Source organism: Rhinoraja longicauda, chromosome 2 (assembly GCF_053455715.1).
Source record: "Rhinoraja longicauda isolate Sanriku21f chromosome 2, sRhiLon1.1, whole genome shotgun sequence".
NCBI lineage: Eukaryota > Metazoa > Chordata > Chondrichthyes > Rajiformes > Arhynchobatidae > Rhinoraja > Rhinoraja longicauda.
Window position 1 is genome coordinate 1,766,082 of NC_135954.1, and position 18,605 is coordinate 1,784,686.

Here is an 18,605-nt window from a genome sequence, read left to right on the forward strand (position 1 = left end):
TGCTGCCTGACCCGCTGAGTTACTCCAGCACTCTTAAACCCAGTCTTCTCTGGGTTTAAGTCCATAGTTGCAGAGATTGGATGAATGTACATACCATAGGATCAAGTGTCAAGTGTATTACATAAACACATGGATCCATTTCATAAGTACGCTGCTGTTATATTGCTGTTAATATTTGTAGAGCTTACACTGGGAGAAAATGTAAGCCAAGAACACACTTCATCGATGTTTTTCTTTTTCTTTTATTGATTGTGCTTAAAACTAATATTTAACCATACATTTTCACTGCACATTAGTCTGTGCAGCATTGAAAATTAAACATTGCATAGGCATTATAAAAAATGCATTTTTAAAATTATATAGCTGACTTTCACCATTGCTGCAGAATAATAAAGTTATTGCAATTTAGCAGTACAATTAAATGCATGGATTACTGAGTTGTGCAAGTCTTGCTCCTACAATCTTTTACAGTTTTGTCAAACCATACTGGAGAGAGATCGACACCCTGGAGACCAGGCAGCACCAGAGGTTGATGCAGCGTTTCCAATTCTCACTTTCATTGGTCTTCAATGACGAGCTTCGGTGCCGTGTACAAATGGCCAATGAGGACCTAAGGAGACAAGAGGCAGAGTATTGTGACATTAGTAGGAAAAAAAATGCAGATGCTGGTTTAAATTGAAGGTAGACACAAAATGCTGGAGTAACTCAGTGGGTCAGGCAGCATCTCTGGAGAGAAGGGTGACGTTTCGGGTCTAGACACTTCTTCAGACAGATGTCAGGGGAGGGGGCGGGACAAAGATAGGATGTAGTCGGAGTCAGGAAGACTCGTGGGAGAACTGGGAAGGGGGAGGGGATAGAGAGGGAAAGCAGGGACTATCTGAAGTTCACAATGTTTATACCGCTGGGGTGTAAACTGCCCAAGCGAAATATGAGGTGCTGTAACTCCAATTTGCGCTGGGCCTCACTCTGACAATGGAGGAGGCCCAGGACAGAAAGGTCAGATTGGGAATGGGAGGGGGAGTTGAAGTGCTGAGCCACCAGGAGATCAGGTAGGTTAAGACTGACTGAGTGGAGGTGTTGAGCGAAACGATCGCCGAGCCTGTGCTTGGTCTCGCCGATGTAGATCTGGAACGCTGTTCCAGATGACAACTTCTCTACTTCGGCGAGACCAAGCGCAGGCTCGTCGAGACCCATTCCTGCTCTCCAGAGATGCTGCCTGACCTGCTGAGTTCCTCCAGCATTTTGTGTCTACCACCAATTGTGACATTAGCACCGGTCGGTCGGTGTCAGGGGTTACAGGGAGATAGAGTGAGTGAGATAGAGCTCTGGGGGCTGGCGGAATCAAGGGATATGGGGAGAAGGCAGGCACGGGTTACTGATTGTGAATGATCGGCCAAGATCACAATGAATGGCGGTGCTGGCTCGAAGGCCAAATGGCCTCCTGCTGCACCTATTTTCTATGTGAATGGGGTTGAGAGGGAGAGATAGATCAGCCATGATCTATCTCTGTGCACAGTGTCTCTTGCCAGGAGGAGGTGAATAGAGGACCAGGTTTCAGTTGAAGGGGAAAATATTTAATTGGAATCTGAGGGGTAACCTTTTCACACAAAGGGAGGTGGGTGTATGAAACGAGCTGGCGGAGGAAGTAGTTGAGGCAGAGACTATCACAACGTTTAAGAAACAGTAAGACAGGTACATGGATAAGACAGGTTTGGAGGGATATGGGCCAAAAGCGGGAAGGTGGGACTGGTGTAGCTGGGACATGTTGGCTGGTGTGGGCAAGTTGGGCCGAAGGTCTGTCTCCACTCTGTATGACTCGATAATTGAATGGGGGTGTAGTCTCGTCGGGCCGAATGGCCTAATTCCTCTCCTACAACTTATGAACATGCATTCCCACAAAAAAATAGTCAGCTTCCATTTATCAGCAGATTTTCACTGAATACATGCGCTCAGTCCACCCAGGCCGGCTGGACCTCCCGGTTACTAACCATTTTAACTCCTCTTCCAATTCCAATACTCATCTTGGAGTAACTGAGTAGGTCAGGCAGCATCTCTGGAGAAAAGGAAAAGGTGACATTTCGGCTCAAGACCCATATTCAGACTCAAGTGGTCCTGAAATGTCACCTATCCATGTTCTCCAGAGACACTGCCTGACCCGCTGAGTTACTCCAGCACTCTGTGAAACGTCATCTATCCATGTTTTCCAGAGACATTGCCTGACCCGCTGAATTACTCTGTGAAACGTCACCTATCCATGTTCTCCAGAGATGCTGCCTGACCCGCTGAGTTACCCCAGCACTCTGTGAAACGTCACCTATCCATGTTCTCCAGAGATGCTGCCTGACCCGCTGAGTTACTCCAGCACTCTGTGAAACGTCACCTATCCATGTTCTCCAGAGATGCTGCCTGACCCGCTGAGTTACTCCAGCACTCTGTGAAACGTCACCTATCCATGTTCTTCAGAGATGCTGCCTGACCCGCTGAGTTACTCCAGCACTCTGTGAAACGTCACTTATCCATGTTCTTCAGAGATGCTGCCTGACCCGCTGAGTTATGCCAGCACTTTGTATTTTGTTTGTTTCTATCAGCTGAGTTTGTTGCTTAGCTTGCACAGTGCGCTTTCTAGCCTAAACAGATCACCTGAAGGCTCTCAGACAAAGACTGAGAGAGTGAAAAAAACAGAGTACTCCTTACTCTCGAGATGCAATACCAGTAGATTTTTCTGCTGGGTATTTTAATGAGCCCATGCCACTTTTAAAAAGAAAAATCTCCTTAGGATTTTGCACCATTGGTTGGCAGGAACGGATTCAAGGTCATGATGTGCCTGGTTGGAATTTATTTATGACATTTGTTTATAATACACATGTTTCCAGTTTACAAGGGCATTGGTGGGTAGGGTTGCCAACTGTCCCGTATTAGCCGGGCCATCCCGCATATTGGGCTAAATTGGTTTGTCCCGTACGGGACCTCCCTTGTCCCGTATTAGGCCCGGGGGCCGCTGTAGGCCTGGACACTGTAGGCCCGGACACTGTAGGCCCGGGGGCCGCTGAAGGCCCGGAGACTGTAGGCCCGGACACCGTAGGCCCGGACACTGTAGGCCCGGACATTCTAGGCCCAGACACTGTTGGCCCAGACACTGTAGCCCGGGGGCCGCTGTAGTCCAGGACCGTGTAGGCCCGGGCGCCGCCTAACGGAGGTTGCGTAGTGTGTGGGATAGAACCAGTGTGTAGGGATCTTTGGCAGGATGGCCCGGGCTTTGCCAAATGGAGGTTGAGTAGCTACCTGCCTCCAGGCCTGGGCGGCTGCCATTGGTGGAACGGGAGCATGTGGCCGCTGGCCGGGTGAGGTCAAGTGGGGCGCGGGGCGGTGACATCACCTTGTCCCTTATTTGGGAGTGAGGAAGTTGGCAAACCTACTTGGTGGGGCCTGGCAGCTCACAATGTAACATGAGGAATCTGGTGCAGAGAGGTAAATGTTAGCCACTACTCTTAACACTGCGGCAGAGATCAGAGTCATAGAGTGATACAGTGTGAAAACAGGCCCATCGACCCAACTTGTCCACACCGGCCAACATGTCCCAGCTACATATCCCTCTACACCTGTCTTATGCATGTACCCGGCTAAATGTTTCTTAAACGTTGGGATAGTCCCAGCCTCAACTACCTCCTCTGGCAGCTCGTTCCATACACCCACCCCCCTCTGTGTGAAAAAGTAACCCCTCGGGTTCCTATTAAATATTCTCCCCTTCACCTTAAACCTATGTCCTCCGGTCCTCGATTCCTCTTCTCTGGGCAAGAGACTTTGTGCATCTACCCGATCTATTCCTCTCTTGATTTTATACACTTCTATAAGATCAATTTAGTTTAGTTTAGTCCCGGTTGCTCAGCACTTCAACTCCCCCTCCCATTCCCAATCTGACCTTTCTGTCCTGGGCCTCCTCCATTGTCAGAGTGAGTGAAGCCCAGCGCAAGTTGGAGGAACAGCACCTCATATTTCTCTTGGGTGGCTTCCACCCCAGCGGTATGAACATTGACTTCTCTAATTTCCAATAGCCCTTGCTTTCCCTCTCTCTCCATCCCCTCCCCCTTCCCAGTTCTCCCACTAGTCTTACTGTCTCCGACTACATTCTACCTCTGTCCCGCCCCCTCCCCCTGACATCAGTCTGAAGAAGGGTCTCGATCCGAAACGTCACCCATTCCTTCTCTCCAGAGATGCTGCCTGACCCGCTGAGTTACCAACACCATCGTTAAATTTGCGGATGACACAACGGCATTCAAGAGAGAGCTAGATAGAGCTCTTAAGGATAGCGGAGTCAGGGGGTATGGGGAGAAAGCAGGAACGGAGTACTGACTGAGAATGATCAGACATGAACACATTGAATGGTGGTGCTGGCTCGAAGGGCCGAATGGCCTGCTCCTGCACCTATTGTCTATTGTCTATTGATCGGGCTGATCTCCAACGGCGCTGAATCAGCCTACAGAGTGGAGATGCAGAACCTGGCGAGCTGGTGCCCAGAGAACAACCTGTCCCTAAACACAGCTAAGACCGAGGAGCTAATCATCAACTTTAGAAGGTCACAGGATGAGGAATACGCTCCAGTCTTCATCAACGGGGACAGAGTGGAGAGAGTGTCCAGCTTCAGGTTTCTGGGCACACACATTTCAGAGGACCTCACGTGGTCCACCACGCGCTGCATTGGTCAAGAAAGCACAGCACGGCTGTTTTTTTCCTGAGGATGCTGAAAAGAGCTGGTGCCCCAACAGATGCTGGTGACTTTCTTTCTACCGCTGCACCACAGAGAGCATCCTAACATACGGCATCTCTGTGAGGTATCTCAGCTGCACGGCAATGGATAGGAGAGCTCTTCAGCGGGTCGTCTCCAGAGCACAGATCATTGAGACGCAGCTCCCAGCCCTGGAGCACATCTACAACACACGCTGCCTCAGGAAGGCCACCAGCATCTGTCAGGACCCCACACACCTATGCCACCGTCTGTTTGAACTGCTTCCATTTGGCAGACGTTAGAAGGCCTTCTACGCCCGCACCTCCAGACTGAGAAATAGCTCTTTCTCTAGAGCTGTAACTGCACAGAATCAGTCTGCAAAGCGCCCCCCATAATACCTACTTGTACTTTTACCTTATTTTTAATTTTTATTTTTACCGTATTTATTCATTTTTATAGCATCGATATGGAGGTTGCGATCTTAATCTCGTTGTACTTGTACAATGACAATAAAGATATTTCATATTTCACTTCGTTACTCCAGTGTTTTGTGTCTACCTTCGATTTAAACCAGCATCTGCAGTTCTTTCCCACACATAGTTTAGTTTAGTGATACAGCATGAAAACAGGCCCTTCAGCCCACCAAGTTCGTGCTGGCCATTGGTCACCTGTTCACACCAGTGTAGTTTATTGTCACGTGTACCGAGGTACAGTGAGAAGCTTTTTGTTGCGTGCTATCCAGTCAGCGGAAAGACTACACGTGATTACAATCGAGCCGTACACACTGTACAGGATAAAGGGAATAACGTTCAGTGCAAGGTAAAGCCCAAACAAGTCTGATTAAAGATAGTCTGAAGGGTCTCCAATGAGGTTGATGGGAGGTCAGGGCTGCTCTCTAGTTGTTGATAGGATGGTTCAGTTGCCTGATGAGAGCAGTTCTATGTTATCGCGCTTTCTCATCCTCACCATACACATTGTGGGCAATTAAGGCCAATTAACCTATAAACCCACTTGGCTTTGGGAGGTGGGAGTAAAGCCACATGATCACTGGAGAGCGTGCAAACTCCACACAGACAGCCCCCGATGTCAAGATTGAACTCGGTTCTCTGGCACCGTGAGGCAGCAAGTCTACTTGAGGGTCATTGAGTGATACAGCGTGGAAACAGGCCCTTCACCCAACTTGCCCATGCCGACTAACATGCCCCATCCACACCAGTCCCACCTGCCTGTCTTTTCCCCCTATCCCCCTAAACCTGTCCTATTTATCCATGTACCTGTCCAAATTATTCCTAAATGTTGCGATAGTCCCTGCCTCAACTGCCTCCTCCAGCAGCTCCCCGTACACCCACCACCCTTTGTGCAAAAAAGTTCCCCCTCACCTTCAAAGGTCTAGCAGAGTTTGAGCAACAGGTGGTGTTGTATAAATCAAACCATAGACAAGAGACAATAGATGCAGGAGGAGGCCATTTGGCCCTTCGAGCCAGCACCGCCATTCACTGTGATCCTGGCTAATCCACAATCAGTACCCCGTTCCTGCCTTCTCCCCATACCCCTTGACTCCACTATCTTTAAGAGCTCTATCTAACTCTCTCTTGAAAGCATCCAGAGAATTGGTCTTCACTGCCTTCTGAGGCAGAGAATTCCTCAGATTCACAATTTCTGGGTGAAAAAGTTTTTCCTCATCTCCGTTCTAAATGGCCTACCCCTTATTCTTAAACTGGGTCCCAGGTTCTGGACTCCCCCAACATGTTTCCTGCCTCTACCGTGTCCAATCCCTTAATAATCTTATATGTTTCAATATTCAAAACATTGAATCAGAAGCTCATTTTATGTTTTTGAGATCTTTCCCCATCCCAGAATTGGTTTCTTCACTCCCAACTTCTTAAAGTATTTCCAGTCCTCTCCTCCACATTTCAAATGCCTTCTCAACATCAATTTTTCAAACAAATACCTGGTCACCTCTCAACTTTAAACCTGGAGTTCGTCACAGTTCATTTTGCATATTTTTTCTCCCGTTAAGAACATAGAATAGAACACCACTAGTACAGGCCTGTTGAACATGCTGCCAAGTTAAACTAATCTCATCTGCCTGCACGTGATCCATATCCCTCCATTCCCTGCATATCCATGTGCCAATCTAAAAGCCTCTCAAACACCACTATCGTATCTGCCTCCACCACCACTCCTGGCAGCACGTTCCAGAGAAAGCAATCCAAATCTGAAGAAGATCTGAAGAAGATCATAGCAAGAGGATTTGAGTATAGGAGCAGGGTGGTTCTGCTGCAGTTGTACAGGGCCTTGGTGAAACCGCACCTGGAGTATTGTGTGCAGTTTTGGTCTCCTAATCTGAGGAAAGACATTCTAGCCTTAGAGGGAGTACAGAGAAGGTTCACCAGATTGATCCCTGGGATGGCAGGACTTTCATATGAAGAAAGACTGGATAGACTAGGCTTATACTCGCTGGAATTTAGAAGACTGAGGGGGGATCTTATAGAAACATATAAAATTCTTAAGGGGTTGGAGAGGCTAGATGCGGGAAGATTGTTCCCAATGTTGGGGAAGTCCAGAACCAGGGGTCACAGCTTAAGGATAAGGGGGAAGTCTTTTAGGACCGAGATGAGAAAACATTTCTTCACACAGAGAGTGGTGAGTCTGTGGAATTCTCTGCCGCAGAAGGTAGTTGAGGCCAGTTCATTGGCTATATTTAAGAGGGAGTGAGATGTGGCCCTTGTGGCTAAAGGGATCAGGGGATATGGAGAGAAGGCAGGTACAGGCTACTGAGCTGGATGATCAGCCATGATCATATTGAATGGCGGTGCAGGCTCGAAGGGACGAATGGCCTACTCCTGCACCTATTTTCTATGTTTCTATGTTTCTAAGTGCCTCGAGCCAAAAGGTCACCTATCCATGTTCTCCAGAGATGCTGCCTGACCCACTGAGTTACTCCAGCACTCTGTGAAACGTCACCTATCCATGTTCTCCAGAGATGCTGCCTGACCCGCTGAGTTACTCCAGCACTCTGTGAAACATCACCTATCCATGTTCTTCAGAGATGCTGCCTGACCCGCTGAGTTACTCCAGCACTCTGTGAAACGTCACCTATCCATGTTCTCCACAGATGCTGCCTGACCCGCTGAGTTACTCCAGCATTCTGTGAAACGTCACCTATCCATGTTCTCCAGAGATGCTGCCCGACCCGCTGAGTTACTCCAGTCCTCCTGTGGAGGACACAGTTAGGTATTGGGTAGGAAGGAACTGCAGATGCTGGTTTAAACCGAGGATAGACACAAAAACACATTGATACATCAATAACTTGGATGAAGGGATTAAAAGTACCATTAGCAAATTTGCAGATGATACAAAGCTGGGTGGCAGTGTGAACTGTGAGGAAGATGCTATGAGGTTGCAGGGTGACTTGGACAGGTTGTGTGAGTGGGCGGATGCTTGGCAGATGCAGTTTAATGTGGATAAGTGTGAGGTTATCCACTTTGGTGGTAAGAATAGGAAGGCAGATTATTATCTGAATGGTGTCAAGTTAGGAAAAGGGGACGTACAACGTGATCTGGGTGTCCTAGTGCATCAGTCACTGAAAGGAAGCATGCAGGTACAGCAGGCAGTGAAGAAAGCCAATGGAATGTTGGCCTTCATAACAAGAGAAGTTGAGTATAGGAGCAAAGAGGTCCTTCTGCAGTTGTACAGGGCCCTAGTGAGACCGCACCTGGAGTACTGTGTGCAGTTTTGGTCTCCAAATTTGAGGAAGGATATTCTTGCTATTGAGGGCGTGCAGCGTAGGTTCACTAGGTTAATTCCCGGAATGGCGGGACTGTCATATGTTGAAAGACTGGAGCGACTAGGCTTGTATACACTGGAATTTAGAAGGATGAGAGGGGATCTTATCGAAACGTATAAGATTATTAAGGGGTTGGACACATTAGAGGCAGGATACATGTTCCCAATGTTGGGGGAGTCCAGAACCAGGGGCCATAGTTTGAGAATAAGGGGTAGGCCATTTAGAACAGAGATGAGGAAAAACTTTTTCAGTCAGAGAGTTGTGAATCTGTGGAATTCTCTGCCTCATATTTTTATTATATTTTTTCATATTTCAGATACAGCGCGGAAACAGGCCTTTTCGGCCCACCAAGTCCGCGCCGCCCAGCGATCCCCGCACATTAACACTATCCTACGCACACTAGGGACAATTTTTACATTTACCCAGTCAATTAACCTACATACCAGTACAAAATCCTCCTCATAACCTACAAAGCCCTCCATAACCTGGCCCCATCCTACCTGACCGACCTCCTCCACAGGCACACTCCCACCTGCACCCTCCGCTCTGCCGCTGCCAATCTCCTATCCCCCCACATCCGGACTAAACTCAGATCCTGGGGGGACAGGGCTTTCTCCATCGCTGCTCCCACCCTATGGAACTCACTACCCCAAACCGTTAGAGACCCCCCACACTCACCACATTCAAAACATCGCTGAAGTCTCACCTGTTCAGTACTGCCTTCAACCACTGAAGGTCACCTCACCTACTGTCTCCTTTCTCTGTTCATTTATTTATTTACTTATTTATCTATTTATTAATTTCCCTATGTTCTCAAAATCTCTGTAAAGCGTCTTTGAGTATATGAAAAGCGCTATATAAATAAAATGTATTATTATTATTATTATACCTGTACGTCTTTGGAGTGTGGGAGGAAACCGAAGATCTCGGAGAAAACCCACGCAGGTCACGGGGAGAACGTACAAACTCCTTACAGTACAGCACCCTTAGTCAGGATCGAACCTGAGTCTCTGTCGCTGCATTCGCTGTAAAGCAGCAACTCTACCGTTGCGCCACCGTGCCGCCTCAGAAGGCAGTGGAGGCCAATTCTCCGAATACATTCAAGAGAGAGCTGGATAGAGCTCTTAAGGATAGCGGAGTCAGGGGGTATGGGGAGAATAAGAAAATAACTGCAGATGCTGGTACAAATCGATTTATTCACAAAATGCTGGAGTAACTCAGCAGGTCAGGCAGCATCTCGGGAGAGAAGGAATGGGTGACGTTTCGGGGTGCTGGCTCGAAGGGCCGAATGGCCTACTCCTGCACCTATTGTCTATTGTATATAAATTAACTATTTAAACAATATAACTAATGATAATTACAGAAAAGGTGAGGTTATATGAATACAAGGACATACATTGATGGCACTCTGTTACCTGCTGCTGGGAGAAATTTTATTTAACTAAACAGAAGGCAATTATCTAAATTAAGCTGCTTCTGAAGTAATTTTAAACGACCCCCTACTTTGATGACTTCCTCCAATATCGCGTGGGTTGTGTATTACTCGGCACCATGGAGTTTAGAATATGCTGTGTACTGAAATAATCTAGAATAACTACTGCTGCTTACACATTGAGTGGTGCAGCACAGATACAGGCCCTTCAGCCCAACTTGTCCATGATGACCAAGGTGCCCCATCTACACAAACCCCACCTGTCTGCATTTGGCCCATGTCCCTCTAAACCTTTGCTCTCCATTTATCAGTCCATTTATCTGTTGCTATCGTCCCTGCCTCAGCTCATTTTAGTTTAGTTTACTTTAGACAATAGACAATAGGCAATGGTTTAGTTTAGAGATACAGCGCAGAAACAGGCCCTTTCGGCCCACCGGGTCCGCGCCGACCAGCGATCCCCGCACACTAACACTATCCCACACCCGCTAGGGACAATTTTTACATTTACCAAGCCGATTAACCTACATACCTGCACGTCTTGGAGTGTGGGAGGAAACCGAAGATCTCGGAGAAAACCCACGCAGGTCACGGGGAGAAGGTATATACTCCGTACAGACAGCACCCGTAGTCGGGATGGAACCCGGGTCTCCGGCGCTGCAAACACTGTAAGGCAGCAACTCTACCGCTGTGCCACCGTGACCGCCTGTCAAACACCCAGTGTGTGAAAAAGGTTGCCCCTTGGGTTCAGATTAAATCTTGCCCCTCTCACCTTAAACGTGCCCTTTGGTTCTTGCCACCCTTGGCACTGTGCAAATTGTAAGCTGCTTTATTCCACAGTAAAGTCAAACCCTCTATGTTTTACAGCTGACCAAATATATAAATACAATGATACAAGGAATTATTGAAGATTTTGTGGACACAAAGACAAACAGATGCTGGAATCTTGTGTGGAACACAAAGTGCTGGAGATCCTTCTTCAAACTCAAAGGGTCCTTGACCTTACATTCAATTTCATGTCCTCCAGAGATGCATTGAGTTACTCCAGCACTCTGTGAAATGTCACCTATCCATGTTCTCCACAGATGCTGCCTGACCCGCTGAGTTACTCCAGCACTCTGTGAAACGTCACCTATCCATGTTCTCCACAGATGCTGCCTGACCCGCTGAGTTACTCCAGCACTTTGTGCCTATCCTCAGTATAAACCAGCATCTGCAGTTCCTTTCGACACAGGGAAAGGTGTCAGGTCTCCTCTACTCCACTGTGTCCTGGGCTCGGCCACATTGTGTGGTGCTGTCATGCTTCCTCTGCAGGTGTCCGCACTGACCCTGCGCCTGCCCCGCGCACAGATGTTTCCGCGGCCTCGTTGACGTTCTTTACGGCCTCTTCCTTCAGCTTGCTCCGCAGATCCCTCTGCAAGGCACTTGGCCATTACCTGGAGCTGTCACCTTTAATGACACCAAACCTGGGCAATGATAAAGGACGGAGACAAGACGTTGGACGAGGCACGCAATGCTGACAACTCTCTCTGCACAAGTATGAGTTGATGAATGCAGAGACGTCAGGCGGTGGGGTAGATCAACATAATACTTCTCACTTCTGGCATTGTCCCAGATGGCACCGACCGATTTAAACTCTTTTCCATCTGCTGGCTCCAAAAAAACAAAAGTGAAGCAAGTTACCGTGGCTTCAGGTAGCTGGAGAACAGTACAGCACGGGAACAGGCCCTTCAGCCTTCAGGGGCGGCACGGGCCAAGATGCCATACCACGGCTACTCCCATCAGCCAAAGTTTGGCCCATATCCCTCCAGGGGTGCCAACTATCTCACTCCCAAACACGGGACAAGGTGACGTCACTGCCCCCGCGACCCACGTGACCTCACCCAGCCAGCGGCCATGTGCTCCCTCTCCACCAATGGCGGCCACCCGGGCCGGGAGGCGGGTTGCTATGCAACCTCCGTCAGGTGACGACGCGGGGCCTCCAGACCTGCACTGTCTGAACCTACACTGTCGGGACATACACTGTCCGAACATATACTGTCTGGAAGGTGGACACAGATTTTAACCAGCATCTGCAGTTTTATTCCTACTACACTGTCTGGACCTACAGCGTCTGGGCCTACAGTGTCCGGGCCTACAGCGCCCCCCCCCCCCCCCCCTCGGGCCTAATATGGGACAAGGGCGGTCCTGTACGGGACAAATCAATTTAGCCCAAAATACGGGATGTCCCGGCTAATACGGGACAGTCGGCAACCCGAGGAATAATGTCCTAGCGTGCCCAATCTCTATAGCTCAGGCCCTTAAGTCAGGGCAACATTCTTGTAAATCTTCTCTGCATTCTTTCCAACTTAATTTAGTTTAGAGATACAGCATGGAAACAGGCCCTTCGGCCCATTGGGTCCACGCCGACCAGCGATCCCCACACATTAACGCCATCCTACACACACTAGGGACAATTTTTACATTTACCAAGCCAATTAACCTACAAACCTGCACGTCTTTAAAAGTGTGGGAGGAAACCGAAGATCTCGGAGAAAACCTACGCAGGTCACGGGGAGAACGTATAAACTCCGTACAGACAGCACCTATAGTCAGGATGGAACACGGGTCTCCAGCGCTGCATTCGCTGTAAGGCAGCAACTCTATCGCTGCACCATTCATGATATCCTTCCTATACCAGGGTGACCAAAACTGAACACAATACTCCAAATGTGACCTCACCAAAGTCTTGGACAACTATAACATAACATCCCAACTTATATGCTCAATACCGTGACTGATGAAGGCTGACGTACTGAAAATCTTCTTACCGATCCCATCGACCTGCAACGCTATTTTCAGGGAACTATATACCTGCACCTCTAGATCCCTCTTCTCTTCCACACTCTTGCCTAGAATAGGGTAATCAAGAACCGGAGGACAGAGGTTTAAGGTGAAGGGGGAAAGATTGAATAGGAATCAGAGAGGTAACTTTTCCGTACAAAGGGTGGTGGGTATATGGAAGGAGCTGCCAGAGGAGATAGTTGAGACAGGTAGATGTGTAGGACAGGTTTAGAGGGATATGGGCCAAACGCAGGCAAATGAGACTAGTGTAGCTGGGACAGGTTGGTTGGTGTGGGCATGTTGGGCCAAAGGGCCTGTTTCCACACTGTATCACTCACTCTATGACACCCTCTGCAGCCCTGTCATTCACTGTGAAGGTCCTGCCATGGTTTGAATTCCCAAAATACAAAACCTCGCCCTTATCTGCATTAAACCTCATTGATCATTCCTCTGCCCACTTGCCCAAGTGATCAATAGCCTGCGGTAATATTTTATAGCCATCTTCGCTGTCTACAATACCACCTACTTTAGTGTGATAGCACATCTTCGCATATTTCAAATTATCAATAGTTTCTTCAGGAATTGGGAGTGGGAATGATATTCTGTCAAGCTTTTTCACCTAGAGAGTTGTGAATTTGTGGAATTCTCTGCCACAGAGGGCAGTGGAGGCCAATTCACTGGATGAATTTAAGAGAGAGTTAGATAGAGCTCTGAGGGCTAGTGGAATCAAGGGATATGGGGATAAGTTGAGCACAGGTTACTGATTGTGGATAATCAGCCATGATCACAATGAATGGTGGTGCTGGCTCGAAGGGCCGAATGGCCTCCTCCTGCACCTATTTTCTATGTTTCTAATCGCGTTTCTGAAGCTGAGACAGAGAACAAAAGTTTATTCAAGTGATTAGGTTGAAAACCCATGAAGCTACTCAAGAATTTGAAGTCAATAGCACATTTGATGTTGTTTGTAAAGGTGTCGGAAGGGGAACAAATTGCACAGATACTTGATCATGACAAACTGCAGGCTGTTCCATCCATAAATGTCAACACAAATATGACCCGCCTGTTTAAAATCTTTTTTTTACTTGAATCCACAAGAGGGCAACATTTACTTGATCTAACTTCTACAGGTGTACAATAGGGAACATACTGACTGGTTGCATGGCCTGGTTCAGCAACTCAAAGCCAGGAACAAAGGAGATTACCGAAAGTGGTGGACACTGCCAAGTCCATCGAAGGGATGTACGGAAGGTGTTGCCTCAAATAGTCAGATAATATCAAAGACCCACACACGACCCTTATTGCCTCAGTATTGAGGAGTAGGGTTGCCAACTGTCCCGTATTAGCCGGGACATCCTGTATTTTGGGATAAATTGATTTTGTCCTGTACGGGACCGCCCTTGTCCTGTATTAGGCCCGGGGGGCGCTGTAGGCCCAGACACTGTGGGCCCGGGGGGCGCTGTAGGCCCTAGCATGGTAGGCCCAGGGGGGCGCTGTAGGCCCAGACACTGTGGGCCCGGGGGGCGCTGTAGGCCCGGGCATGGTAGGCCCGGGGGGCGCTGTAGGCCCAGACACTGTGGGCCCGGGGACCGCTGTAGGCCTGGAGGCCTGGGCGCCGCCTGACAGAGGTTGCAGAGCAGCCTGCCTCCCAGCCCGGGCGGCCGCCTTTGGTGGAGCAGGAGCACGTGGCTGCTGGCTGGGTGAGGTCACGTGGGGCGTCACCTTTTGTTCCTTATTTGAGAGTGAGAAAGTTGGCAACCCTATTGAGGGGACAGTTAAAAAGTTTAAAAGCGCACACCACCAGACTCAGGAACAGCTTCTTCCCCTCTGTTATCAGGTTTCTGAACGGTCCTTCCATAAACTAGGGTGCTGTCCGATTCACCTCTACCCTATTGTGGACATTGGACTTTGTCTCTGGAACTGAATACTGTATTGTGTTCAGTTATTGTACTTGAGTTTAACTTGATTCTATTCATGAATAGTAATATTTGAAGATAGACACAAAATGCTAGAGTAACTCAGCGGGACAGGCAGCATCTCTGGAGAGAAGGAATGGGTGACGTTTCGGGTCGAGACCCCTAATATTTTATCAGATTGGATACCATGCCAAAGCTTTTCGTTGTACCTCGATACACGAGACATTAATAAACCTAAACCTAAATCTAAAGTGATTTGGATTGTCAATCTGACCCATCCTGAAATAAAAGATAGACCCAAAAAGGGCGGCACGGTGGCACAGCAGTAGAGTTGCTGCCTTACAGCGAATGCAGCGCCGGAGACTCAGGTTCGATCCTGACTACGGGCGCCGTCTGTATGGAGTTTGTACATTCTCCCCGTGACCTGCGTGGGCTTTCTCCGAGATCTTCGGTTTCCTCCCACACTCCACAGACATGCAGGTATGTAGGTTAATTGGCTGGGCAAATGTAAAAATTGTCCCTAGTGTATGTAGGATAGTGTTAATGTGCGGGGATCGCTGGGCGGCGCGGACCCGGTGGGCTGAAGGGCCTGTTTCTGTGCTGTATCTCTAAATCTAAAAAAAATCTAAAAAGCTGGAGTTACTCAGCGGGGCAGGTAGCATCTCCAGAGAGAAGGAATGAATGTGTTACGTTTAGAGTTGAGACCCTTCTTCAGACTGTAAACCATCCAATCCTTCTCTCCAGAGATGCTGCCTGTCCCGCTGAGTTACTCCAGCTTATTGTGTCTTTCTTCGGTTTAAACCAGCATCTGCTGTTCCTTCCTGCACATCCTGAGACAAAGTTGTGTCCACCTTCCAGACAGTATCCACAACAATAGACTGGTGATCGATTTCAAACAAACTCATTTTAAAAGGATGAGGACTGGAAATCTGAAACTGTCGCCCTATTGTAAGATTCATTTAAATCGCCTCTTGTGCAGTTTACTAATTCAGTAAAATGTTCCAAATTTCCACTGCAATTCTTCCTGGCAAGGCCACACCACTTGTGTGTGTGTCAATAAAATATTTAAGTATATAGATTATGAACTTTGCAGGGGCCGTCTTTAAGAAAGTGAATATTGAATATGTACATCATAAAAGGAAAAAGTTATAAAGTTATGATTCCCAATCCTTCAGCCTTCATGCTTGCAGGTTTTGACACCAACAAAATTAGGGGCGGCACGGTGGCGCGGCGGTAGAGTTGCTGCCTCACAGCGCCAGAGACCCAGGTTCCATCCTGACTCTGGGTGCTGTCTGTACAGAGTTGTGTAGGAAAATAACTGCAGATGCTGGTACAAATCAAAGGTATCACAAAATGCTGGAGTAACTCAGCAGGTCAGGCAGCTTGCTGTGATACCTTCGGTCTGTATAGAGTTTGTACGTTCTCCCCGTGACCTGCGTGGGTTTTCTCCGGGTGCTCCGTTTTCCTCCCACACTCCAAAGACGTGCAGGTTTGTTGGTTAATTGGCCTCGGTATAACTGTAAATTGTCCCCAGTGTACGTTGGATAGTGTTAGTGTGCGGGGATCGCAGGTCGGCGTAGACTCAGTGGGCCGAAGAGCCTGTTTCCGGACTGTATCTCTAAACTAAACTAAACTTCTGCAGACACTGGATGCTGCCAGTTTAAACTCAATAAAACATATTGCAGCAGCCAGCAGACAACTCATGCATTTATCAGTGGCAAGCAGAAGTGCGGTGGCAATCTGCAGAAGATTGCTGCGGTACTTAAGGCTCAGTGCAAAGTAAGGTCCAATTTAACAAACTTCAATGTTTTTTATAACTTGAGGATATCAGTCAGCTTTTGTTCAGGCTGTTGACTGATACACTTCAGCCACAGAGAGGAAAGAATGCTGTAACATTAAACGTATGCTGTTGAAGAGTTCTTTACACCGACCACATTCCTTGTATGGACCATCTTAGTCCATCTATTCTGCACCTCTGCCAATTTCTCTTTACAAATTAATCCAAACTATAGATTTTATCCTTTTCTTGCTTTCCAATATGACCATAAAGTAATAATCTGCAGAATTAAATACAGTAAGCATTGCACTATTTTTGTAAAATGCTGTTGGACCTATAGCTCCATTGCTTTTGCGATTATTTTTTCTTTACTTTAGAGTTTACTTCAGAGTAGGTCTCGAGTAGGAACTACAACTACTTCAGAGTAGTTGCCAACTTTCTCACCCCAAATAAGGGGCAAGAGGTGACGTTACCGCCCGCACCCCACGTGACCTCACCCAGCCAGCGGCCACGTGCTCCCGCTCCACCAATGGCAGCTGCCCAGGCCGGGAGGCAGGTTGCTATGCAACCTCCGTTAGGCGAATGCACTCGGCCCCGCTCCCCGAACACACTCCGTTAGCCTACAGTGTCCGGGCCTAAAGCGGCCCCCAGGCCTACCGTGTCCAGGCCTACAGCGGCCCCCGGGCCTACAGTGTCCGGGCCTACAGCGGTCCCCAGGCCTACAGCGTCCGGGCCTATAGCTCCCCCTGGGCCTAATATGGGACAAGGGCGGCCCCATACGGGACAAACCAATTTAGCCCAAAATACGGGATGTCCCGGCTATTACGGGACAGTTGGCAGCCCTAGTTTACAGCATGGATCTCCAAACTATGGCCCGCCGGCCACATCCGGCCCACCACGCGATTTTATCCGGCCCACGGCAAGCTCTTAGGCGGCGGGGACTGGAGGCAGAAGCAGCCGGCGAAGGTTCACCAGAGAGCAGATCGCCTCCGACCCAGAGCCGGGACAACAGACAATAGGTGCAGGAGGAGGCCATTCGGCCCTTCGAGCCAGCACCACCATTCAATGTGATCAGTACCCCGTTCCTGCCTTCTCCCCATACCCCCTGACTCCACTATCCTTAAGAGCTCTATCTAGCTCTCTCTTGAATGCATTCAGAGAATTGACCTCCACTGCCTTCTGAGGCAGAGAATTCCACAGATTCACAACTCTCTGACTGAAAAAGTTTTTCCTCATCTCCGTTCTAAATGGCCTACCCCTTATTCTTAAACTGTGGCCCCTTGTTCTGGACTCCCCTAACATTGGGAACATGTTTCCTGCCTCTAGCATGTCCAACCCCTTAATAATCTTATATGTTTCAATAAGATCCCCTCTCATCCTTCTAAATTCCAGTGTATACAAACCTAGCCGCTCCAGTCTTTCAACATACGACAGTCCCGCCATTCCGGAAATTAACCTGGTAAACCTACGCTGCACGCCCTCAATAACAAGAATATCCTTCCTCAAATTTGGAGACCAAAACTGCACACAGTACTCTAGGTACAACAAACCCAAGGAAACTTCCCTCCTCGCCACCGCCGCCAATCACCCCCGGGGGAAGAGAGTCGAGGTAGAGGGAGCAGCGGGTGAGAGCGGGAGCGCGGGGAGGGGGAGGGTGTCAGAGGGTCCAGTGAAGGAGTGCCGTCAATTGCGGGGGCTGCTCACTCTCTCTCTCCCTCTCTTTCCCTCCCTCCCTCCCAGCGCCAGTGAGATATGTGCCGCTGCTCCACTCTCTTCCCCGGCCCCGTCTCCCTCTAACGCAGCGAAATACGAAATAAACACACGCGAAACGTCCCTCCTCGCCGCGGCCGCCGCCGCTCGCCCCGGGGATGCGGGGCTTCTGAACTACAACTACACTTGTGTTTGTTCTTATTTCGCTGCGTTAGAGGGAGACGGGGCCGGGGAAGAGAGTGGAGCAGCGGAGCAGATCTCGCTGGCGCTGGGAGTGAGGGAGAGACGGAGAGAGAGAGAGGGAGGAAGGGAGGGAGAGGGGAAAGAGAGGGGAGAGAGAGGGGAGAGAGAGAGAGTAGTCATACAACATAGAAACAGGCCCTCTGGGCAACACATTCATGCCGACAAAGATGCCCCATCTAAGCTATCCTAATTTGCCC

At 48.8% G+C, this 18,605-nt stretch overlaps 1 protein-coding gene across 1 annotated transcript in view; it reads right to left on the minus strand.

Moving 5' to 3' along the window:
- Positions 1 to 256: 256 nt before the first annotated feature.
- The window catches only part of lyrm4b (LYR motif containing 4), a 185,680-nt gene continuing 167,331 nt past the window's right edge, over positions 257 to 18,605 (minus strand). Inside the window, exon 3 of the mRNA XM_078413872.1 lies at positions 257 to 610. Coding sequence (XP_078269998.1) covers positions 557 to 610 — 54 coding nt within the window. The 3' untranslated portion in view covers positions 257 to 556. The remainder of the gene's footprint in view (positions 611 to 18,605) is intronic.